General features: G+C 33.5%; 1 protein-coding gene across 1 annotated transcript in view; it reads left to right on the top strand.

Moving 5' to 3' along the window:
- Nucleotides 1-25,929, top strand: part of LOC140431196 (prickle planar cell polarity protein 3-like) — a gene marked incomplete at its 3' end in the record, with an annotated part of 178,556 nt that overhangs the window by 34,181 nt on the left and 118,446 nt on the right. Inside the window, exon 2 of the mRNA XM_072519120.1 lies at nucleotides 862-947. Coding sequence (XP_072375221.1) covers nucleotides 862-947 — 86 coding nt within the window. The remainder of the gene's footprint in view (nucleotides 1-861; nucleotides 948-25,929) is intronic.

Here is a 25,929-nt window from a genome sequence, read left to right as displayed (position 1 = left end):
AATATATTGTCAAAGAACAAAGATTACAAAGAACGCCATGATGCATTAGGAAAGATTCTTTACCAAGAACTAGCTAGCAAACTGGGACTTCTAAAAACCAATCATCTCCCTTATTATCATTACGTTCCTGACAGAATGATTGAAAATGACAACTATAAACTTTACTGGGACCGCACCAACCAGTGGCACATAATAGACCTTATCTCATACTAGTTAATAGACTTACTAGACAGACAAAATGAATAGATGTGACGATACCTAACAATAATAATCTGCGTGTTAAATACAATGAAAAAATCGCCAAGAACAGAGATCTGTAATTAAAAATAAGGAGACAATGGAGAATGGAAAGTACTCAAATGATACCTGTTATTCTCTCTACTACTGGAGTTATTCCGAAGAACTTCTTAGAGAACATAAAATAGCTGGGTCTTGATGAACATATCTATAAGATCATGCAAAAAGCAGTACTTCCCTCAAAATATAGATGCGTAAGAAAATTTTTGGGAGATACTCTGACGTACCAAGTCACCTGGATCTCGATAACATGGAAAGAGTCAGACCAGAAACTAAATCTGGATAATAATAGTCCCAAATATTATCAGAGCTTCATAGCTGGAAATTACCTGGACCAGACGGAGTTCAAAACTTCTGGCTAAAGAAATTCTGGAGTATTCATGAGTACTTGCTTATCAGCATTAATTAATTTTTAATCTGCAGGGAACAACTTATTTAATACCGAAGGATCGAACTAACACCCAAGATCCAACCAAGTATCGCCCAATTGCTTGTCGTCTAATAAGTTTAGTTTAAGTTTAAATAAGTTTTCATCATCGCTAATTCTTTGCGTTTCTTTTCCAGGGCGTCCAGATCAAAGAAGCTGATATCGGACAACCTTGTACGGAATGTTCAAAATGTAAAGATGGGTACGAACCGCACAAATGGAGGTATGTATTAAGTTTTCATTATAATTATACTCTCAGAGTTTATGCAATTCACGGCCGATTTTAAGTAAAATTTAATAGTGAATAGTATTATGACACCAAGAAAGTGATATAGAATTAGTCAATTGAAAAGTTACATTGAGATTACAGTTTTGAGAGGAAGCAATTTTATTTTTTAAGTTTATACTAAACCACCTTTGAACCCTTCCCATTCCAAGATGGCGAGTATTCAAGAACCCGGCTTAATAGATCACATGCATGTAGGTGGCGCTGGCGTCAGGGTTTGGTATTAAAACATAACCTTATTTTATTCTGCCATTTATTTACATTGTTTGCTAGTACTTGTTTCCTAGTTGGTATGCAATTTTGTGAGTGATTTAAGTTTTAATAAGTTATTTAGGACATTTTAATTATTTGGACACTTTTACTAAAACTTTACAGTATACCTTACAATTGTTGTGTGCCACAATGCAATTCAGTTTCCAATAAAACTGACAATGTTAAGTTTCATAAATTCCCCTTGAATAAAGCTTTACAAAAACGATGGTTGATCGCTATCAGGTCTGAAAAAAGTATCAGCAAGCACACAAAAATCTATTCCAGGTACTTTTCAAATAAAAGTTATACCGTTACAAGTTTGGGTACGTTAAAAGATCATCATCATCATCAGTGGCATTACAGCTCGTTATGAGCCAAAGCCTTCTTCAGAACAATCTTCCATTCGCCCCTGTCTCTGGAAACTCTTCTCCATGCTTTAACTCCGATGGATTTTAGATCATCCTCTATGTTATCTTGATACCTAAGCCTTGGTCTTCCTCTGGCTCGTCTTCGCACTGGTCCTCTTCGGTCGAAAATTTTTCTGATGGTTGCATCTTCATCTCGCCTAATTACATGTCCTACCCATCGAAGGCGTGCTAATTTAATACATTTTACAACGTCAGGTTTCCCAAAACTTCTATATAACTCAAAGTTGTAGCGCCTGCGCCACAAACCCTGTTCTTGGATTCTTCCATATATTTTCCTTAGAATTTTTCTCTCGAAACGCTTAAGCAATTCTTAGTCGTTCTGTGTAAGTGACCACGTTTCAGACACGTATGTTAACACTGGCCTTATAATTTCTTCGCTGACATTGTTGTCTTTGGTCAGCAGCGAGCGCAGGTAGACGAAGGTGTCCACACCTTCCAGTTCCAGATCATCAATTAATAGTCTAGGTATCTGGTTGCCTGATCTGGTACAATTTATATACTTGGTTTTCTGCGCGTTTATTTTTAATCCCATTCTAAGTGCAGACGCCCTTAGTGATCGAAATGCTTCGATCAGAGATTCTATGGACCTAGCAATAATGTCTATGTCATCTGCATATCCGACCACTTGTACAGATTTATTAAAGATGCTGCCATTCGTATTAATATGGCACCCTCGAATTACTTTTTCTAGTGCAAGGTTAAATAAGAGACACGACAGTCCATCTCCCTGTCTCAGTCCATTTTTACAATGGAAGGGTCTGGAAAAGTCGTTTTGGATTCTGACTACACTCTACGCCTGTGAGTGTAAGTTCTGTTAGCAAGATGAAGCGGCATTTGAAATTCCACCATAGCCTGTAGAAGTTTTTGTCCGTTGACCGAGTCGTATGCGGCTTTGAAATCCACGAATATGTGATGGGTGTCAACTCCGAACTCAAGCATTTTCTCAAGAATCTGCCTGACTGTGAAGATTTGATCCGTTGTTGATTTATTGGGTCGGAAACCGCACTGATAGTTCCCAACTATTTGTTCAGCATAGGGGATCAATCTTCTGTACAATACGTTGGACAATACTTTATATGCCACGTTAAGTAGGGTGATGCCCCTATAATTATCACACACCATCATATCTCCCTTTTTGTGAAGATGGTGCATTACACCTAATTTCCAGTCCGCGGACGTTTCCTTTCGTTGCCAGATTTTGGTTACTAATTTATACATGTGTTTAAAAAGGGTGTCACCACCATTCTTAAAGAGTTCGACAGGAAGATTGTCCAAACCGGGAGCTTTGTTATTTTTCAGTTTTGAAATGGCTTCTCTAAAATTCTCTAGAAATGGCTTCTGTTAAAAAATATTTATCCTAATTTCTTGCATAGCCGTTGTCTTGTTTTTCTAGGACAATATAAGATCCTTAAAAAAGATGCAGCACCTTCAGTAAATTTACCAAAAAGAAAGTTTGAGACTCCAGTGAAGGACTCTACGAGAAGTGATAGATATAGAAAAAGAGTTTGTGTAACAGCACCAAACAAACAAAAAGAGCAAACATTAACAGAATTATTACAAACGGTTTAGAATGATACACAAAAGTGTGGTTCAACAGAAACACCTGCTAATGAAAATAAATCAGAGAGTTCAAAAACATGTATTACAACTCAAACCGTGATAACACGGAATAAAAATGTACTATGGAATAGAAGTCAATTCATTTCTTATGACTTTTTGTCAGAAGAAACATTTTACTGGTTTTTCAAGAAAATTATTTAGTACATGTTTTGTTGAAGAGTTTGGAAAATCATACATTAAAATTCATAGTGCTCTTTCAGTGGAACATGAACTGTTAATAACGTTTATGAAATATAGACTTAATTTGTTTTATTCTACATTGAAGCATTTTTTTGCAATAGACATTCGAACTGTCCGAAAAATATTTGTTAAGTGGACCAAGCATCTTTACGCTTGCTTAAAAAAATTAACTTTTGGAACATTGCAACAACTTCAGAAGACCAGGACAAAATTATTCTGGACCGTACCGACATTCAACATTTATTCTACATATTATGGAACCAATACCTTTAAAAGACTAACAACATGATTTGAAAAAGATGAAATTATATATGTATCTGATGTTTATGGAAGCAGTATTTCAGATTGCAGATAAATTACAGTAGAATTCGGAATTTTAGGACGTATTGAAGAAGGAGAATTTATTCGAGCGGACAGGCGTTTTGATATATCAGATCTTTTAGAGGAAAAAGGAGTATTATTTCAATATACCTACATTTAAAAAAGGGACTCAGTTAACAGAAGAAGAAAAAATGAAAACAAGGCGATTGCCAATCGTAGAATCATTGTTGAAAATATTATAGGATTGGCAAAAAAACATAAAATACTGAATTTTTTTTTTAAATTATTCCCATAATGAATGAAATAATTTATAACTGTTTTATGATTTGTAATTTTAAAAATAGAATAAGTAACACTTTGTGAAAATTATTTTGTGCCTATATTGATCAATTGAATTCCTGGTGGGACAGCATTTATTTTTTATCAGTTTAACATGGTGTAAATGGTATATCCGTTAATAAATAAATAAAATAACATATTATAATATTTGTGATTTGTTACTAATTATTAACTTTAATTTGTTTGAAAACTTGGAAAATATGACTTTAACAAGATTTAATATGCGTTATTTCATTGGTTAACTATGAAACTATGGCTGAAAATCTGCAAAAATGTATTGAAATGTATATCCGAATATAAGGAATAATATGAGGATATGATTTAATACCAAACCTCGACGTAAGCGCCACTTACGGATATTTTTTTAACTGACTTATGGCATGTGATCTATTCGAAGCGCTGTAAAATCCAGAGATTTTGAAATTAAACAAATTTCTACTGAAAATTACTCTATAAAAAATCCTCTATGATATTGCTCTGATGTTATATTATTGTAAAATTACCAGAAAAAAAGTTATAAGGCTTAAAACAAAATTTGTTTCAAAGTTTTTAGTCATTTTTGTTTCTAACTTTTTTATTTTTTATTTTAGGAATAAAAGTAATAAAAATAAAGTTGTACTTTGTATTTGTTGTATTAGTAACAAATAATGTCTAATAAAATGTTTTGCAGGGTTGCTAATTTACGAGATACAGCGCGAAAATCCTTTCTCCCCTTTGTCCAAGATGCCGGGCGCGGGACAAGGGTGGCGAACCCACAAACTTGAACTTAATTATACTTCAAACACATCAAAAAAATAAAATTGCATCCTCTAAGAAATGCATAAGAAATGTATCATTTTCAAAGGACTAAATACCAAGTATCAGCTTGTGGTTAGACTTCTTAATTTTTATTGACGTTCACGTAATCCGACTTTGAGGTTAAACGCCAAACACAACAACAAAAAATGACAATTCCAACAAAAATTAGAGTTGGCATTAGAAATATATTTTTTCTTCAAACTTTAAATAATGATGACATTACTTATCTAACTTGATCCTGTCAAAGTTTGATGTCTCCGCCGGCAGCAGTTTTTTTCCCATTTCTTTACGGCGGAGGGAAAAATGTTGTCATCGCAACAATATGAAACGTCACAAAGCAACAATACAAATGTCATTAACAACAATTAAACATCATTTTTATTTATAGTAATATTAAAAGTACAATTAGTTAATGAGGCATTTTTAAAATTGAAACCGTACAAAAATGTTCCCAACTCTTGATACGCATTGGTAATTGTTGATGATACTGATGGTCGAGAACAACTTTCAGCAATCATTCCCGATGTTGGCGAATCATGAGGGTTTAAAATTTTTTGAGCATTATCGTTCTTATCGGACTTGGAGGGCCCCAAACGTGCTACTGCATCATTAGCGGCGGACTCAATTTCGTTTAGGTTTTCCATTTTCGCACTAAATTTGCGCTTGCGGTTGCAACAACAATAAGCTGTCTTTAATAATTGCAAACAACTGTAACCAGGGAGACGCAAATCCCACCGACGACTTAATTATTTTAATTTCTAACATCTAGACGACTTTGACAGTTGTCACAGTTCATTTCGAGTAAAAATAGCGTATGAATTGTACTATTTATGGTTGAAAATTGCTACGTTTGAAGAAAAAATAGTATACTTTATTCGGCAAAGAAGCGACTTTTCTTGACTTGCCCTCTATTACGCGCCTCACTTCGTTCGGCGCGTAATATCGGGCGCGTCAAGAAAAGTCATGCTTCTCCGCCTCATAAAGTAATATACTATTTAGTCCAGTCGAGTTGTTGTCCTTGCATGGCGAACTACCCCAAATTTTATTGTTCCAATCTTTAGCGGGGTCAATAAATAGTAGTGTAAATTTAAAATCCTGAAATCATTTCTCTCCTCCATTTTCGACTAAAATAGTAACAAATGAAATTGTTGCAGTTGCGATTTCCTTCCTTCTTTTCAATTTTTTTCGTGCAGTCTCTATTTTCCGATGTATGTGGAAAAATAGTAGTAGAAGTATATTTATTGAATTATATTAAATAAATATTAAGATAAAGATAGTTTAAATAATAATATTGAATAAAGAAGCGAAAACTACCAGTCTTGCCTTTAATTTTTCAATTATGCGAACCGCTGAGTCCCAATCCTATTAATATTTATAGCTGTATATAAAACTAAAAACATTTAAAGTGTTTATCCGTTTATTATTAATAATTCTCGGTATTTAAATTCGGAATACAAATCAAATAATGAATCATTTTTTATACTTTTCTTTCCATATACACTGGATACTTTGAACAAAATTGACATGCAATTCAAAGAATTTATCTATTTTTGGATCTTTCGATTATGTAATAATGATATTGCAAATATTGATTTATCTCATCGACTTTGTTTAAGGAATTTATTGATATGATGGTTGTAGTATTATATTATATGTGTATTTATTTTAAAATCAACTAATATTGAATATAAATGTATATAACGGAATGGCACATGCTTAATTGGTACAAGTACTTTGGTATTACAAACCTACCTAAGGAATCAAAATGTAAATGAAGGTCAGAAATATATAGACTCCTACAGAATCACCATAAAGGAAGATTTTGAAGTAGCAGCAAAAAATGAAATATAAACAGAAAATTGAGTTCGTAAAAATCATTGATTTGACGATGAATGCAAAAATGTAAAAAAAGAAAAAAATAAATCATCCAGAAAAAAAGTTACCTAACGAACTAGAAGAGCTGTAGAGAATTACCAGACAAAGAGGATACACAAAAGAAAAAAACGAGACCAATGAAATAAGGAACTTAACTATATAGAATACCTCGTAGAATACCTTAACAGAGAGAAAGAATTCAGAGTATTCTCTGAGAGAAAGTTAACATCAAGTTAACACAAGTTTGTAATGTGAAAATTTAAATTCAGCGTTTTTTAGGCATTTTTTTTATCTCAAATGCCTCCTATTTGTTGGCAAAACTCAAAATCAAAATTTCATGCTATAGGTTTTGAAGATGAATTTCCAACAATGGAAATTCCATAGTGACCGGTCAATGGAAGAGATAAATTTTATTGATCTCATGAGAATCGTACAAAATGGCGAAAATCTCGCAGTGTTTATTTATTTAATAGCTGTACGAAAGCTGTACTCTTCACTTAAAAGTGATTTTATGTGCGACGAATTAAATTGACATTCAAAATCACCGGTCGCTTTAAGCGTTGTAAGAGAACTTTTCATACTAGAGAAAAAGTGCTAATAAACATTTTTGTTTGAGAAATTTGAAAATGTTTCTCTAATGATTGAGGAAACGTCTCAAATGATTAAAGAAGCATCTAGACAAAACTGCGAGAAGTTGTTAAAAGATTCGACCAGACTTTCCAAATAATTAAAGAAATACGTAGAAACAACAATGAGAAATTTAAAGAAGTTTCTAGAACATTAGATAAGGTAGAAGAGAAGATCGAACAGTTAGAGAACATGATAACCAATACGAAAGTGCTACTACTAATTAATGCAGTAGTTTTAGATCCTGTAGTGAAAGAATAATCACCGAGAGACGAAATAACACATCATATATGAAATTCACATTGCCACCACTTGATGGAAAGTCTTCTTGGTCCGTATATCCTAGACAATTTGAAGCAATTGCGACAACCAATCATTGAACAAGAAAAGGCTATTTCCTTGACTGCTGCTTTACGAAGTGATGCTGTGGATATCCTAAGATCGATTGTTAAGGGTCAAGAAAAATGTTACCAGACCTTGTTCACTCGACTAGAAAAACGCTATGAAGATGCCCATCTACAACATGTCTACCAAACACAACTAAGAAGTAGAATTCAACGACCAAGTGAAAATTTACAAGAATTAGAAGCAGATGTTGCTCGTATAGCACGGTTGGCTTACTTGGAGGCACGAGACAACATATTGGAAAAAATTGCTGTAGATACCTTAGTAGATTGGTTGAGAGACAGTGAACTACAGAAAGCTTTACGAATAGCAAGACCGAACGTTTTAGATGAAGCGCTAGCCATTGCCTTGGAACACTAAACAGCTAGTCAAGCTTCACGGAGCTATCGAGTAGGAACATCTGAAGAAGGTGACGAACGAAACGATAGACGTTTTTAACATGATGCCGAAGAGACGCGAGCCCAGATGTTGAAATGGTGGCGACGTAGGTTACATTCGCCGTAAATTGCAAAAAAATAATACAACAGTCAGAAAGCTAGAACAGATTGTACACTGGGCTGAAAAAGTTCATTTAAATGCTGATGCTCTGTCAAGACGGCCATGCAGTGCAAATTGTAATCACTGTCTTAAATTAAAGGAACGACTTTGCCCCGTGAAGCGAACCACTGTTATTAATGATCAATGGGAGTCTCAACAACTACAAGACGGCCAAACAGATGATACCCTTCCTGTAGGGATCTATGGAGGAGTATCACCGAGCCGTAAGCCCTTATCTCTTGCCGTACTGCTCCGTCATAGGCCGATCAGACACCAGCATATTCTAGTCTTAAGCCGTAGATTCATCTAGAATTTTAAACTGCTGCGTTAGCCTTTTTTATTTTTCTGTACACCGAGCCGGGGCTTAAACCCACATCCACTGAACCATTCGAGAGTGAAGCGAATGAGAATCGGCCGCCTAGCCCGCTTGGCTATCTGACCCAAACAGATGATTAATGTATAAAAAAAACCTGACCTAACCTAACCTAAGCAAACAGATGATTAATGTATAAAAAAAGTATTGGAGTGGATGCGTCGAAGTGATAGACCTTATTGGCACGATATTAATGCATGTAGTCCAGAAGTCAAATCCTACTGGAGCCAATGGAATTGCCTGGTACTAAACGATGATCGTATGTATAGAACCTTTGAGAACGATGGTGGTACAGAATCTAAGCTTTAGTTGATTGTGCCTAAAAGTAAAGTGTCATAAGTATTGAGTCAGTCTTACACTCCAAAGAAAAATAAATCTGTTATTCTGCTTTCACTAATAAGCCAGAAATTATATCATGGTACAATCTTACAAAAGGGGGTGTGGATACCCTGGATGAAAAAAACCGCCAAATATTCTTGTAATCACCGAACGTAAAGGCGGTCGATGGCAATCTTTTATAAGGTTGTAGATATATGTAGTGTGAAATTGTTCTATTATGGCAAATGATCAAACCAGATTCAATTTCGTGATTGCTTGATGTTCCGACGGTAATTCCTCGATGTTCAAATGTATTAGCAACATTTTATTTTGTTAATAAAAAAATTAATAAAATTTATAAATTAGTGCAAAAAACTGCTTTTTTGCAAATATCTCCGTAAATTGTTTATTAATTTTAATTAAAAAAAACGGGAAAATAAAGATATTCTTGATATAAAAAAATGATATACATTGTTTTTGAAAATTATAAGGGAAAAAACTTATGGACAAAAAATCAAATTGTGGCCATAAATTTTTGTTAAAAAAAACGCAAGGTAAAAATACGAGTACTTTTTCATTTATTCGTCATCTAGTAACCCCCACATATGTCTTACAAGATTCAGATATCTGCGAAAAATTTTGCCGTGAAATCGATGATTTTTGCTTAACCAGACTGGGATAAGTATTATTGCCTTTGGTGTTGCGAATATAAGAATAATCGTTAATTTTAGTGGCCATTTCTTATATCTTGTTATTTTCCGTTGTTTTTACTTTACAAGAAAAAAACGCCTTTTAAGGTAATAACTGGTCTTTAGAATTAATTAATGTTTTGTAATCAACATATTATGGTATGTTTATATGTAAAATATCTAATTTTTAATTAGGTTGTTTTTTTCTCTTGTCACACTTTTTCTAGTAAGAGGGAAGTTTTATTTGTTGTGAAGAAATTTCAATAAACAAATTTATAAAAGAAAGGTATTTGTCTCAATATGTAATAGAAAAAAGAATAATTTTGATTTCGCTTATAAAATTTACCCTAATGTAGATAATGAGTCTGAGAGACCTCTTGTCACCAGTTATGTTAGAAAATTTGGTGTCACCAGCTAAACGTTAAAAGAACTTGCGAGCTAAGAAAAAGGGAATTTTATAATTTAATAAATAAAAAAGCAGAAATATATTAGAAAGATATTCCTAAATGTATAGAAGATACACTCGCTGAGTATTTTGTATTTTCTTCCTGTATAATGTACCATTAACTAAAATGATTTACGGGTGATATCACCGTATTTCGTTTTCGAGGAAGGCATGTTTAGGGTCTGAATTACATCATTTTGTTACAAAGATGTTGATAAGTCCACGCAAGTGCACGCTAATCTCGGTTTTATTTAAGGAAAATGACGACGATCTGGTAGTGGTAAATACACTGCTCAATATAAACTTACAAACGGTTCTGAGTCCGCATTTGGAGGATCGATAATTTGCAATGTGTTTAGTCCACAGCTGATTTTTTAGCAGTGAATATGTCGATAAAATCAAAACTTATGATTACATGATTATCTGTTATGTAACAAAACGATACACTCTTTAACTATTAGAATGTGTGACATTCTAGCATGTTTACAGTCTCTTAATGTCCTGGTACATATAGAATATTATACAGATTTAGCCATACGGCTCACATTCCCTCTAAGAGAAAAATTCACTCATCCCAGATACCTACGGTATCAAAAGGATTCAGCTCTGGTGGGACTCTTTCCCTTTGTTATCGAGCCCTAGGTGACTTGATACGGTGGAGTATCTCCCAAAAATTTTCGTACACACTGCGTGCAGTAGACAGAACTTAAACAAATTTTTGCTATTAAGATATGACCGATTTAGCTGTCTTACTCTTTGCACAAACTCAGAACTTAGTATGGTTTTCATTAGTTTATTGTCAATTTTTCGCGATTGCTGTACTCCTAGATATTTGTACATGTAATTTTCACCCATTGCCTCGATGTATTGGCCATCTTGCATATCGAAACCTCCAGGCTGAACCTTTCCTCTGACGACATTTAGTATACGGCACTTGTCTAGTCCAAAGTGCATATTAATATTATTTGAGAAGGTTTTAGTTTTTAGCATCTGATCTACGTGGTTTCGAGTGGAAGCCAATAATTTCAAATCATCCATACAAAATAGATGATTTAGCTTGGCCATAACAGTACTGTTATCTTTGATGCTAAAACCTGAGTCAGTGGAGTTCAGTAGCTGAGATAGTGGGTCCATCGCTAGACAGAACCAAAGTGGACTCCCCTGGAAAAGGCCGCGGTTGATTGGGATATCTTCAGTTTCGATATTATTTTCACCAGGTATTTGAAGGTGAATTTTAGTCTTCCACTCCGTCATTAGATATTTTAAAAAGGTCACTATATTATTATCGACATCTAATGCGTTTGTTAATCTGTTGATGGTCTTTATGAATAGCTTGTATGATTGGTAGAAGACTTACAGGTCTGTAGTTTTTGATATCCCATTTGCTACCTTTCTTATGAATGAGAATTATGTTTTCTATATTCCAGTTGTCCGTAAATCGTAAATATTCCTGCTAAGATTTTCCAGGTTTTTTGCCAGCGTATTAAAGCAGTTCCACTGTTATGCCATCTATTCCAGCCGCTTTACGGCTTTTCATTTTTGTAATTGTCGATTCTACTTTTTCTGGAAGGAGTTCTGGTACATTTTCTTGATTACTAATTGCTTCTTTAAGGGTTTTGAGGGAGGAAGGAAGGATTCTATAGTTCGCTATAGAATTTAGTCACGAGTTGTATTATTTCATTTCTGTCTGTAATTCTGGTTTTCCACGACTTGCTTCTTACCAATGATTAATGCTTTTCTTCTTTTTTTTTTTATAGTTTTTACTGTTTTCGATTGCATTTTCTACAATTCTTTCATTGTATTTTCTTATGTTTTCCTTAATACTGTTCCTTAGTGTCTTACAAAATTCTGTGTATTGTATTCTCTGTATGTTGCTACTTACCTTCATTTCCCTTTTTTGTTTTAGCATTATTTTGGTTTTATTAGACAGTTTCCTATGTTCATTTTGTTGTTGAGGGTTTCCGATTTCTTTGGCACAATGAAGAATGATTTCCATTAATTGAGAGCTGTCGATTTGGTCATGTAATATTTCATCAATTTTCCTTTGGTAGTGATCTGAGTTGTCTTTTATAATGCTAACATTTATACCAGTTACTGTTGGTTTTGTGATTAATTTTATTCTTTTTAGTTTTAGATCTAGAACAATTTTTGCTTTGATTAGTCTATGGTCACTGCCTGTTTGAAATTTATTTATTACACTGACATCTTTTATTGTAGCAATCTTGTTGGTTAGAATGAAGTTAATTTCTTTCTTAGTGGTCCCATTTGGTGCTACAATATATTTGCAATATGCATGTTTTAGTAGTGTGCAAACAACTAGTCTTTCTCCCCTTCCATTCTCTCACCTAGAGAAACTGCAACGTATTGTCACATAAATGCCTTTTATTTGTTTACTGCTGCAATGTAAGATCTACATAATGCGTTAATATAGACTATTAATTAATGATATAGCTTTATTAGTAGAAAAAGAACAATTTCTTATTGCTTTATTAGTTAATCGTGCGGAACTGACCTTTTACCAGTATATCTCGAGTTCAGTGGCGGATGTAATAGTTTTATTCTAGGTCAAAAATTAAAACAAATTGTAAAAGTTTAAAAAACCGATATTCTCCAGACTATCTGATTTTAACAATCATAAAAAGTGAAAAAATCATGTTTTGTCTATCAAAAGTCTCTTACTCAGTTTAAGAAAAAAATAGTTTACATAAAAGTTGTAAATTTTAAAAAGCTCATTAATTTGCGAATTTCTATATTAAAATACATGAAGAATTGACCGGGATAATTGCAAAAAACCCTTATTTTGCAGTAATTTATAAATGTTCATAACTTTGTTCTTTGAGTAATGACATGTAATATAACTACTTCCAATTATGGCAATTAGTGAGTTCTTGAAGTGTGTTAAATCTCATGTAGATCGAACAAATAGTTTTTTTTTAAGTTATTCAATTTGTTTATTACGGATAGCGATTATTTAAACAACTGTACCTGCCCAAACAGTGGCTAGAGGTATTTAGCAGATCGCAATAGATTCTTTGAGGCTTTAGTTTTAAGATATATTAAAATTCAACATTTTATCAACATTGTTATTAAAAAAACCGTCTAAAAAGGGCTGACTTTTTAGCTTATAAACGTATAATAACTTTATTATACGATTTATTTTACGATATTTTTTATTAGGCTTCTATAAGCTTACTGAAAAGATGGTGAAGAAACACAATCTTTAAAAAAAAGGAACTTCTATGTCCAATAAGAACCAAGATAGCAAGTTCTTTTTTAAAATTATATTTCCATTGTTTATTAACATTAAGAGCTCCTGTAACTTGATCTGGACAGTTCATTTCGGTCCATTAAGCCGTGCTTCAGCCAAAAAGGAATGGAGCCAAAAAGGATGGCAAACTTTCTTGGCCAAGAAGTAAACCGCTGAAGAAGTGAAACACAAAGAAAACCTTGTCGTTTTGGATAACGCGTCATACCACTCGCGCAAATTTGATTTCCCGAAAAAATTGTGGAACAAAAAACAAATCAAGGATTGGCTAATCGAAAAGAACATTTTCTTCGAGGAAGATTACCTAATAAGTGAATTACTGGATACTGCAGGCGTATTTAGGGATGAGTACGACAAGTTAAACATTGAAACAATTGCGGAAAAATATGCCGTTAAGATTTTGAGACTTCCGCCTTACCATTGAGAGCTGAACCCGATTGAGATGGTGTGAATTCAAGTGAAAAGGTATATGGCTTCAAACAACGTCGATTTTAAAGAAAAAACGGTAGAACGGTTGATAAAGAAGCTTTCCAACGCGTATCTAAAAAGCAGTGGTATAATTATGTGAACCACGTCAAGAAAGTAAAAGAAAAAATATTTGCGGTGGACAATTTGCAGGAAGATATTGAATTGTGATAATTAATATAGCAGATGATTCAGAGGACGATTTAGATATGGATTGCGATTAGTATTAATTAACGAGAAATAACTCAGATTTAAGGTATGAACAGATTGCTGCGATGTCGACGACAACATCGCCATGCGAAATTTTCACGAGACGAACGGCGATTAACGAGAACCAACACATTGGTGCAACTATATCTCGCAGAGCGCAGAGGCAGAGACAACGTTAGTTGTAGGTCCTGATTTCTCAGTCTATCGCCAAACTACCACCCACATACCACTGTGCCGACATGGGCGGCATCGCTGCGCGCCGTAAGACCAGCACTGCATTCTAACTGTGGCTTCTACTATAGTTTATGATTCAGTATATGACTCATTAGGCTAATGGTTCTATGATTTGAATACTCTTTAACATTCACTTTCTTTGATAGAGAAATACACGTGGAGACCGTGGAGTCTAGTGAATCGTTTGAAATTTTTCTATAAAAAAACTTCTTGAGTTCTATGCTATCGAAGGCTTTTTCGTAGTCAAAGAAATATAAATATAGTCATGCCATATAATTTCTTGTAAAAAAATAATGGTTCACAGGCCCCTAATCACCCTACGCCCCTGGTGATGATTTAATTGGACTAATCAGATCGTCAACAGACGGAGAAACTCTAAATCCGTGTAGTTATTTTAGATTGTTGTTTATCTGTCGTTTTAATATGTCAATGTGAAATTATAGTTCCAAGAAGTTGTTAACTTAAAACATATGTTTTCTGCAACCGCGCAAAGTTTCTGTAATCATTGTCTGTAATGATAATAATAACATTTTATTGGGGTCTTGACTGTAGAAAAACATCGTTAAAGTTGCCTTTTAAAGCATTTTTTCTTTGAGAAACAATGTCGGCTTGTATTATGATGATTAAATATGTGTAAAAACGCGAAATGTTTTAAAAAATTAAACGATAGGAAAATGATTGATAATATTTTAAAACTGGCTATAATAAACTATCTGTCTATCCATTTCAGCTTCATTCGCACGATATTGTACGTAAGCTACATGTAATTTCTTTCATTCTTCTGTTTCTCGCTATATTTCTAATAAATAAATTACTTGCCCCTACTAGGAGATAATCTAATCTATACCAACCGTATATCGCCAAGTTATTTGTGCCAATTGGGTACATTTTTCTCACGAGACGCCGTATTAGAAAGATACTGAACATTGAGATCAAATCGACACCTGATATAAATAACATTGTAACTGTCTACTTACAATGTTTTTCAACTATGGATTAAATGACATCTATGAGGGGTAATCGGGGAAGGCTATCGACCAAGCGAAACGAAGGAAGGCTTCTGGTCCTGACGAAATACCTGCAGAATTGTTAAAACTATTAGATAATGAGAGTGTTGCGATTATCACATCCTTCTTTAATAAGATATACAGCAGCGGCAAATTACCAGACAACTGGTTAGAATCGATATTTATAACTATTCCCAAGAAAAAGAATGCCAGACAGTGTAGCGACTATCGACTTATCAGTTTAATGAGTCACACGCTCAATTTTTTTATGAAAATATTGCATTGTCGCATATATAAACTTTGTGAGGGGATAACTGGTGATGAGCAGTTTGGTTTCCGAAACGGTATGGGTACTCGAGAAGCTATTTTTTGCATGCGAATACTCTTACAAAAGAGCATTGAGTTTAGGAAAAATATTTACGTATGTTTTATAGATTTCGAAAAAGCCTTTGATAGAGTACCACATACATTATTATTTCAATGCTTAGACTCAGTTGGTCTGGACACATATGACATTAAATTGCTTAAAAATCTTTACTACAATCAGACCGCTTGTGTTAAGGTGGACCAAGAGGTTTCAGCTAAAGTTTTTATTAAGCGTGGTGTCAGACAGGGATGTGTTATGTCACCGATGTTGTTTAATGCCTATACTGAACCAGTTTTTGAAATAGTGTTAAATAATCGCCGCGAAGGTGTTAAGATCGGTGGTGAAATTATTAACAACATCAGATACGCCGATGACACCGCAATAATGGCAGAGAGTCTAGAAGATCTTCAAACCCTGTTGAATGCTGTAAACAACGAATGCACTGAAAAGGGCTTTACAATCAACGCAAAAAAAAACAAAATGGATGGTGGTCGGAAAAATTAATATCGAAGACTAAGATTAGATAACAAAATCCTGGACAGGGTGGAACACTTTAGATATCTGGGTAGCTGGATTGACTGCAGGGTTGAAAGTGACGAGGAAATTTCGACCAGAATAGAACTCGCACGGAAAAACTTTATTAACTGGCGTTCTGTATTATGCAGTAGAAGTCTGTCGTTGACCACACGTCTAAGAGTATTGAAGTGCTACGTCTGGTCCACTTTGTTCTATGGATGTGAAACCTGGACAACAAAAATAAAAAATCTTAACAAATTAGAAGCGTTTGAGTTATGGTGTTACCGCCGCATGCTCAGAATCCCGTGGACAGCACACATATCTAACGAACGCGTGCTAGAGACCGTGCACAAAGAGCGAGCATTGATCAACATCATCAAAATGAGAAAGGTCCAATACTTCGGTCATATAATGAGAGGACCTAAATATCGCTTACTCCGGTTAATCATTCAGGGCAAAATCGAAGGAAAACGTTGGGTTGGAAGAAAACAACTGTCCTGGCTGCGTAACATTAGACAATGGACAGGTCGAACGGTCGAGGAACTGTTTTTATCTAGCTGCCGCCGAGAATCATTTCATCAGCTTGTCAATATGACGATAGCCAACGCTTGAATACAAGCACGGCACACAAAGAAGATAAGGGGTAACCTTTATTTTGGTCTAAAAACTTTTATCCTATCTTATGTAAATATAAAATTATTTAACAAAATAACCTCATTGTAAGTGCAAATTTTGAAACTTGGTGGAAAAAACGTTGTAACCAATGTTACAATATTGAAAAATTTAATAATTGATGAACATTTTTTATAAGAACACTGTAACATTGTACTTGTTTTTTTTTCAAAAAAATTATTAAAGTAAATTTTTACAACTTCATTGTAAGTTGTGATCAAGGTAGTGGAAAATTACTATGAATAACATTGTAAGTCGATTTACCATGATTTTACATCCAATACTTAACATTTTGTGGGGAAGATGATCACTAAACTAAATAGTATGGTGTTCTTTGAAATCGACGAACCCTTTTCCACTGACGTATCAGAGTATCAGCCAACTGATGGTGAGTATTAACTTCAAAATTTTCCTGAGACGAACTAAAATATCATACACTGCTAATTTAGAATCAACATTTTTATGATCTGTGGGTAGTATTTTTAATTTACGGAGAGTACACTGCATTTGCAATAATTAAACAAATATTATAGCCATTTTTATATTACAGAGGCTCTTCTAATCAGGAAGATGACAGGCAAGAAGTAAATTCTTTATTATTAACTGCTGAGCATAGACTAGCAAAACTAGAAAATTAAAGAAAATGTGAGAATTGGGACCTGGATGTAATGATAAATGTAACAGAAAATGTAAATCGAAAATATCCGACAATGATAGACTCAATCTATTTAATAATTTTTGGGAAATGGCTGATCATGACAAACAGAGCAAATATTTATGGACATATGTTCTTAGACAAGAGAGAAAGGTTGCAACATTAACAAGAGTCTACAAGAAACTGGACATATGAATATAATTTGCAGTTAGCAGACTCACCGACACCAAGTTTGTAAGAAAACATTTTTGGACACGTTTAATTTAACAGTATCAAAAAATAGATCACCCTGTACAGGGTTCTCCAATACACAACATCGAACTTTAACTAAATATTTCAATTGCTCAGTGGAAAATGAAATGGAATCAAAAATATTCCTTTTTATAAAAACATATTTAAAGAGTGGGTACAGTTATTTTGTCTCTGGGTGCTCAAAGTTAGACAGAAACTTTAGGATATTCCATAACGGAATATTTTTCAACATTTCTTTGAGAAATCATATTCTACCATCATCATCAATAGCTATTCCATCCGTCATCGGATGTAAGCATCCCTTAATATGTCCATTCATTTATGTTTGTTGTTTTTTTGCATTCATTCGTGACCAGCCATTCGCTTGATGTCATCAGTCCATCTGGATTGAGGTCTGCCTCTACTTTTCTTGTTTGCTCTTGGTAGCCATATTCTATACTTACAAACAAAAGAACTACCGACGAATTTAGTCAAAACATCGAGTGTTGTTCTAACGGAACTCTAACGGAGGAAGAAATACCGAATATTTACATAAATATTTAAAATTTGGATAAGATAATAACGTAACGGACTTTTGTCACGTTTTCGTGTTAATTTCTATCAGTTCTTCTTGTATTATGACATCCATTTCTGTGGCAATATCTCAATATTGATTGATAATTCGCTATGATATTTCCATAGTCAAAACGTCTCTAAACCTGGTAGTAAGATCTGCCCTGTAAAGGGCATTTAAATGTTGAACATAGAATAAAACATTATCACCTTGGAAGTTTAAAATTGGCAAGTTGGGAAACTGACAAAATTCGTGTTGTCATTTTCTTTAATCAATTTTGAAGAGTTTTCTCACAGCAATTCATGTTCCAACCTGTTATTTAAAATTTTTTTCTTAATATTTCGATTGTAGGTAATTTCATTGCTTCTGTAGCAATCGTATATTGTGGTTTTCAATAGATTTATAAGTGAAGCATCTATAGGCCTTGAAAATTTGTAGTCACATCGCGTCTTGCGATGACAGGGTTCATTATTAACTATTTTGTATACAGTTGAAAAAGGAATTTCTGTTAAATCAGAAGTTGCTTATACCAAGCAGATTTTATATAGATTTTTGCACATTGAGACATACTTGCTGTACTCATATACTCTATTAACAAACTGCAATTACGGCAAATACCACTTTACTAACGTACTGCCACATCAATATTCAAAATAATTAAATTAGGGCACACAATACTCTATACTCTGCTAATGAACTGCTTTCTAAAGCGGTCTACAATATATGTTACCGCGACTATAACTGCAAATAACTTAAAAGGGCTATCTAAGAAATTCCTCTTCATTTTCTACACACAACTGCGTAAATAAGTTAGAATGGAATACATTATACAAATTTTGTTTAGTGCATTTATGACCAATTGAAGAGATTTCTGTAATTTGTCATTCAGATTTTGAGCTACTAAATGTTGTCGATGAATGAAACAATGCACTGCAAACACCCCGAGTACATTCAAATATTGGTTAGGCCTATGGATTCCTCTGTGGAACACGTTTTTACACAGGTAATGTGTGGCACAAAAAAGTTAGTCATTGGTGCAGTGTACTTTCCTCCACGTTCATCTGGGTCAGTATATGTAGTCAGTATATATAGTCAATATATACCTGTATGTTGGACTTAGCGGATAGATTCAGTGATTGTGAATTCTGTATTTGTGGTGACTACAACCTACCTGAAGCATCCTGGGATAATCTTAGTAATGGTGTTACAGTTGAGTGTCCGCATCACTCTCCAGCAAATATTATTTGTACTTGCTACAATTTTCAAAATATGTCACAAGTAAATGCTTTGCCTAACCTTAATAATAAATTTTTAGATCTAGTTTTCTGTACTCAGAGGGATGCAGTTGTGTCGATTTCAACTGATATTCTATTGAATACTTCGCAACATCATTCAGCTTATACTATATTGTTACATGCAGCCAATTTAAATTTGGTTCTTAAATATGATGTCTTCTATCATGATTTTAAAAAATGTAATTATCAAGTTTTAAATGAATATTTAGCTTCAATTCCTTGGAACAAGGTATTAGATGAATCAGATATAAATTGCTGCTTAGAAAATTTTTACCATATTTTATATGATGCCATCAATATGTTTGTTCCTATCAAACGGTTTAAATCAGTAAACTTTCCAGTTTGGTTTTCGCGAGAATTAATTGAGCTTGTCATACAGAAAAAAATAGCTCACAGGAATTTTAAAGCTTCAGGCAACTCATATGAGGAGTTTTCGATGTTAAGGGAAAGATGTAAATCATTACAAGCAGTATGTTATAAGAACTATTTAGAGAATATTCAAGCAAATCTTTCAAGTAATCCCCACTCTTTTTGGAGGTATGTTAGTACTACACGTGGGTCTAGTGCTTATCCTAATGTAATGTCTAATAAAGGTGGGGATGTAATAGCTAAGAATGGTGATGAAATAGTTAATCTTTTTGCCAGTTATTTTTCAGGTACATATAATGATAGTGAGTATAATGTACCTAATTTTAAATTGGACTATAGTGTGGATTTTCAGATTCTGAAGTTTAGTCTGACTGATGTTTTCGAGGGGATTATGAGTTTAAAAACTACATATTCTTCAGGACCTGATGGTATACCTGCAGCACTTATTAAGAACTGTATTTTTTCCCTTTGTAAACCTTTACAACAAATTTTCAATTTATCATTGTCATCATCTGTATTTCCACAATATTGGAAAAATAGTTTTCTTACACCTATCTATAAATCTGGAAATCGCGAGTGTGTTAACAATTATAGAGGTATAACTATTCAATCAGCAATCCCGAAACTTCTTGATAAATTGGTATCGATAAATCTCACCTGGGCTTGCAGAAACATAATTATTGATGAACAACATGGATTTTCTAACGGGAAGTCAACAGTAACAAACCCTGTCAATTACCAACAATACTTGTTGGGTGCATTTGAGAATAAAATTCAGGTCGACAGCGTTTACACTGATTTCTCAAAGGCCTTTGACCAGGTTAATCATAATCTTTTGGTCCACAAACTTCATGCATCTGGCTTTGGTGACCTCATTGTTAATTGGATTAAAAGTTTTCTGATGGGACGTACACAGCAAGTACGGATTAACAATTATATTTCAAAAGAATTCCATTGTTATTCTGGTGTACCACAAGGGTCTCACTGTGTTCTTTTGTTTTTTAACTTGTTCATTAACGATATTGGTAAGGCTATCAAAAACTCACACTTCCTGCTATTTGCTGATGATCTTAAGCTATTTCGTTGTATACATAATAAATCGGATAGAGATCTCCTGCAAGATGATGTAAATAATATATTTTTATGGTCAAAACAAAATGGTTTAAGCTTAAATCCAACTAAATGTTCTTGTATTTCATTTGGTCGTATAAATAATCTAATAGCTAATAGATATGTTCTTAATGATATACTCTTGGATTCAGTTACTGAGATAAGAGATTTGGGTGTATTATTGGATTGTGCATTGACATTTAGAAGCCATTTTCTTAAAATTAAGGAAACAGGATTTCGTAATCTTGGTTTTATTTATCGTAACAGTCATGATCCCTCACCTATTGTATTTAAATTATTGTAATGCTCTCTGGTACGCTCAGGTCTTGAATACTGCTCTGTTGTTTGGTCCCCATTTCATCAAGTATACATTGATGGATTGGAGAGCGTTCAGAGGAAGTTTCTAAGATCTTTAGCTTTTAAAGCACATATTAATATAAAAAATACTGATAATTATTTAATAGATTATTCTATAATAATGTCTCAATTTAACATTGCTACATTGAAGAACCGCAGGTTGAGAGCTGATATGTTATTTTTGTTTAAAATTATAAACAACTTTATTAATTGTCCTTCGTTATTAGCCAATGTACACTTAAACACAATACACAGAACTCGACACACTGCACTCTTTTATATTCCTTTTCATAGGACTGATTATGCTCGTCATTTTCCCTTGTCGAGAATGCTGAGCTCTTGCAATGACCTCCTATTGGATCCTTTCTGTACAAACATTAACGCTTTCAAAAGGCAACTTAAGAATGTAATTATCAATCTAGATATGTGATATTTTTTTATATATATATATATATTTTTTTTAACTTTTGTGATTTGATATACTGTTTTAATGTACAAATTTTAACTGTTTACTTGTTTCTTTGTTATTGTTTGATGTTTCTTGTACATGATCTTTACTTTTTACTATTTGTTGTATTTTATTGTAAATGGTTCTACCGTTGAAATAAATAAATAAATAAATAAATAACTTGGCTGGTGTTCGATCTGCTGTTGCCGATATTATATTTAATCAACGTATTGCTTTTTCAGTAAAATAGTCATTTAAAGTATTGAACATTTATTTGCCCATTGTGTCTGTTGCCAAAGTTCTCGTAAAAAAAAGTCCTTGAATTTCTTAGTCTATAACAAAAAGAACATAGGCCAATAAGAGAGTGTTTAATTACCAGATAACGTTGACTCGTCCAACTGAATTAAGAAATGATTAGAAATGGAAATCAGAGTATGCTTTAAGGATTAGGCCGAAGATTATTAAGTGTACGAAAGTGGAAAATCAAGGCGAAGAATAGAAAGGACAGGGATCCGATCCTATAACAAATTATGGCCCACAATGGCTTTGAGCCAAGGTTGATGATGGGATGTATACATAAAAAACTATTCTAATCTTTATATTAATAATCTTTTACACATTGCTTTAATTACGTATAATAATACATATTTGTTAATATTTTACCACAATGGGTTTTAGAGCCAAGGTTGATGATGGGATTTATACATAAAAAACTATTCTGATCTTTATATTAATAATCTTTTTACAGATTGCTTTAATTATATATAATAATACAGATTTTTTAATATTTAACGCAATATACAATTACTTCATCTTCATATTACTCAAAAATGAAGGTGCATTTCGCTTTAATATATTTTTCGCTTTAAAATTTTACATATTTGAATTTTTACAGTGTAAACCAGTGCACATTTTATTATGCAAGATCTGATACGACTCTGCACTTGACGTTCAATTCCAGCGTGTCTGCAACACTCACGACTGCTAGCGGTTAGTTGGGTTGCATACTTTCAGGTCAATGCAACTGTTTAATTAACTATATATAATATAGTAGCCGGTATTTCATTCATTCCGTCTAGGACAGAGGCGGCTTTACAATTTTTGTTGGTCCAAGATAAATTTTTTATGATGGCAAAAATTGAAAAATCTTTGAAAGACTAGGTTATAAAATTTAATACTTTTATTTAGTAATTTGTAGAATAAAAATCTTTGTTATTTAAGCCAGGAACTCTTTATTCATTTTGCATATTTTTTGGAAAACGTTATCCGGAAACTTTATAATACAAAAGGTTCTGTTTCACTTTTCTACGAAAGAGTGAAACAATTTAAGAGAACTGTAATTCCAAATTGTTAAGCTTTTTTCTTCAAATATACAAATTCCAGCTCTTTGGTTTATCAAAGCTTCCGAAATTAACACTACTTCAATACAACAGATCAAGTAGAGTAAATTTTAAAAGAATTCGAATATTCAAAAAGTTATTGTTTGTATACAGATGTCCTCTTATTCAAGAATGACGACAGAGCTATTTTGTTACTCCACTTTCATCTTTTCAATTTAAATCAATACCCACAAACCAATCTCTTTCAGTCAGTATCACAGATTCTGCAAATTATCTGACAATTAGTCAGTTATATTCCAACAATAACTCTATAGGTTTATTAATTAAAAAAGGAAAAAGAGAGGCCGAATTATATCACTGCCGCATGTTCCTCGCCGTATCACATGCAGCCTTAGTCGCTTGTAGTATTTTAAAACCAATATATCAAAATACTTTTACAAGTAAATATGTACACAAATTCCAAGATATTCGCTATACTAAAGAACCATATTACGAAAGAATTAAATCCATACTTCAAAATCTTAACACTAATTTTCCTGATGTTTTCCCCTCGGATATTAAATACCCTGAGTCTTGGCCGATCGATTTACCAATCATTTATTACAATTACTAAAACTATATAATTTTCTGACTTATATTGTTGCAAAAGAAATTAATTTGGGATAAGCAAATAAAATAACTTTTAAACTGTTTGACTGATCACTTTGAAATTTTGACCATATTTTAAGCACTACAAGGCACAGCATTCCGTAAAATATAAATGTTATAAGTTTATTTTCAAAAAAGTTATTAACATTTATAAAAAACCGAAATTTTTGACTTATTTTGCAACTTTCCAAGCAACAAATAAGGATAGAAACATTTAGAAAACGGCATTTTGAAGGTTTTTATATGACTTATAAGTTTCTTCTCTTCTAAAATTTGTTTAAAATGCTTCACTTTTTGCTGATGGACGAAAAAAGCAAAAATTTTCCGTTTTTTGACCATAATTTGTTAATAACTAATTAAGTCCAAAAAATCCACTGCAGTAAACATATAGGTTTTTGTTACAGATGTCCATACTACTCAAAACAACTGTCGTTTGCCTGGCCGGACGAGTGTCATGAAAAAATGCTTATTTCCCTGGGCTATACGTATTTCACATTTTTTGCAGGTATTTCATCGAAACTACCGAATGAAAAAAATATAAATTAATACCATGTAAAGACGAGGAAGCTCCGGAGCTGTACCCTTTTTGCACCGAATCTGATAAGGAGGTAACCGATTATTCATTACATTTCTGTTACGAATAAGCGGAGTTGACTTGCTCTAGAGGGAATCCGTCGATAAACTGCATTTTAATCTTACATCGATTAAAAACGAAAAATGGTACAAATATAAAGTGCATCGGTGTTTTTAATGACACTTCTTTTTCCAAACACACCCTATTCGTTTAATAGATTATCTCAGATCCCTGGATATCATTTTTAACATTGTAATTTTGACACTTTTGATATTTCGTAGGAAGAAGTGGTTTTCTAGGGAAACGATTGATGCCCCCACTCTGTTTTCGGACTTAGATGCATCTGTGTAGATTTTATAGTGGTCAGGGTACTTTTCAAAGAGGGCCTGGAACTTGAGCCGAATCAGGGAATTGTTTGTACTGGATTTATCGAAATAGGCCAGAGATGTATCACAGATTGGTAAATCGATCGGCCAAGACTCAGGATATTTAAGATCCGAGTGGAAAACATCAGGAAAATTAGTGTTTAGATTTTGAAGTATGGATTTAATTCTTTCGTAATATGGTTCTTTAGTATAGCGAATATCTTGGAATTTGTGTACATATTTACTTGTAAAAGTATTTTGATATATTGGTTTTATATGATCACCCACAACCTCTTCAACTCATCTTTTAGCTGATTTATGTTGCTTGGTCGACACTCTTGAGCCTTATTTTTCATCATATTCCAGGTTTTCTCGATGAGATTAAGGTCGGGCGAGTTAGCTGGCCATTCCAATACTTTGATATTGTGATCATTCAAGAACTTTGACATTTGCATAAAGAAGTCACATTCGTGAATTTCCCACAAGTTCAATAAATGTTGTTCTAGAACAATCATATAGTTGCTTGCCCTCATTGTGACGTTCTTTGGCAAGAAATACAATCCTGCCCTTCTCTTATTTCCACTATACCATTACACTTTCAGGATGTTCGTAAACTTTAGATCGTACCTTGACGCGGTGTGTGGACGACGATAAAATTTTTAGCTTCCTCTTACTAACCGAACGTACTGAACATGACTTTTTTCCATTGTTCAGGTGTCCAATGCTGATACCTTTTACAAAAATCTTATCTTTTTTTCTTTATTGCTTTTGTAAGAAAAGGCTTCTTTGCAGCACATCGACTTGGTAATGATTTTTCTGAAGCCAAAATCGTTCATGTTGAATCGTTCTGAAGGAGATCAGGATGTTTATTTTTGAGTTCCGTGGCAGTTATGGAAGGGATTTTACACCACTTCATGCCTGATGAAGGTGTCAGTCCTAGATGATGGTTTTATAGGAGCTCCAGAACCAGGTTTTCTTTCAGGAACAGTCCCTGAAGGCAACGACGTAGC

The sequence above is a fragment of the Diabrotica undecimpunctata genome, unplaced genomic scaffold, assembly GCF_040954645.1.
Source record: "Diabrotica undecimpunctata isolate CICGRU unplaced genomic scaffold, icDiaUnde3 ctg00000593.1, whole genome shotgun sequence".
In the NCBI taxonomy this organism is placed as follows: Eukaryota; Metazoa; Arthropoda; class Insecta; order Coleoptera; family Chrysomelidae; genus Diabrotica; species Diabrotica undecimpunctata.
Note: the sequence above shows the minus strand (reverse complement) of the source record. Positions and strands in the feature narration are given on the sequence as shown.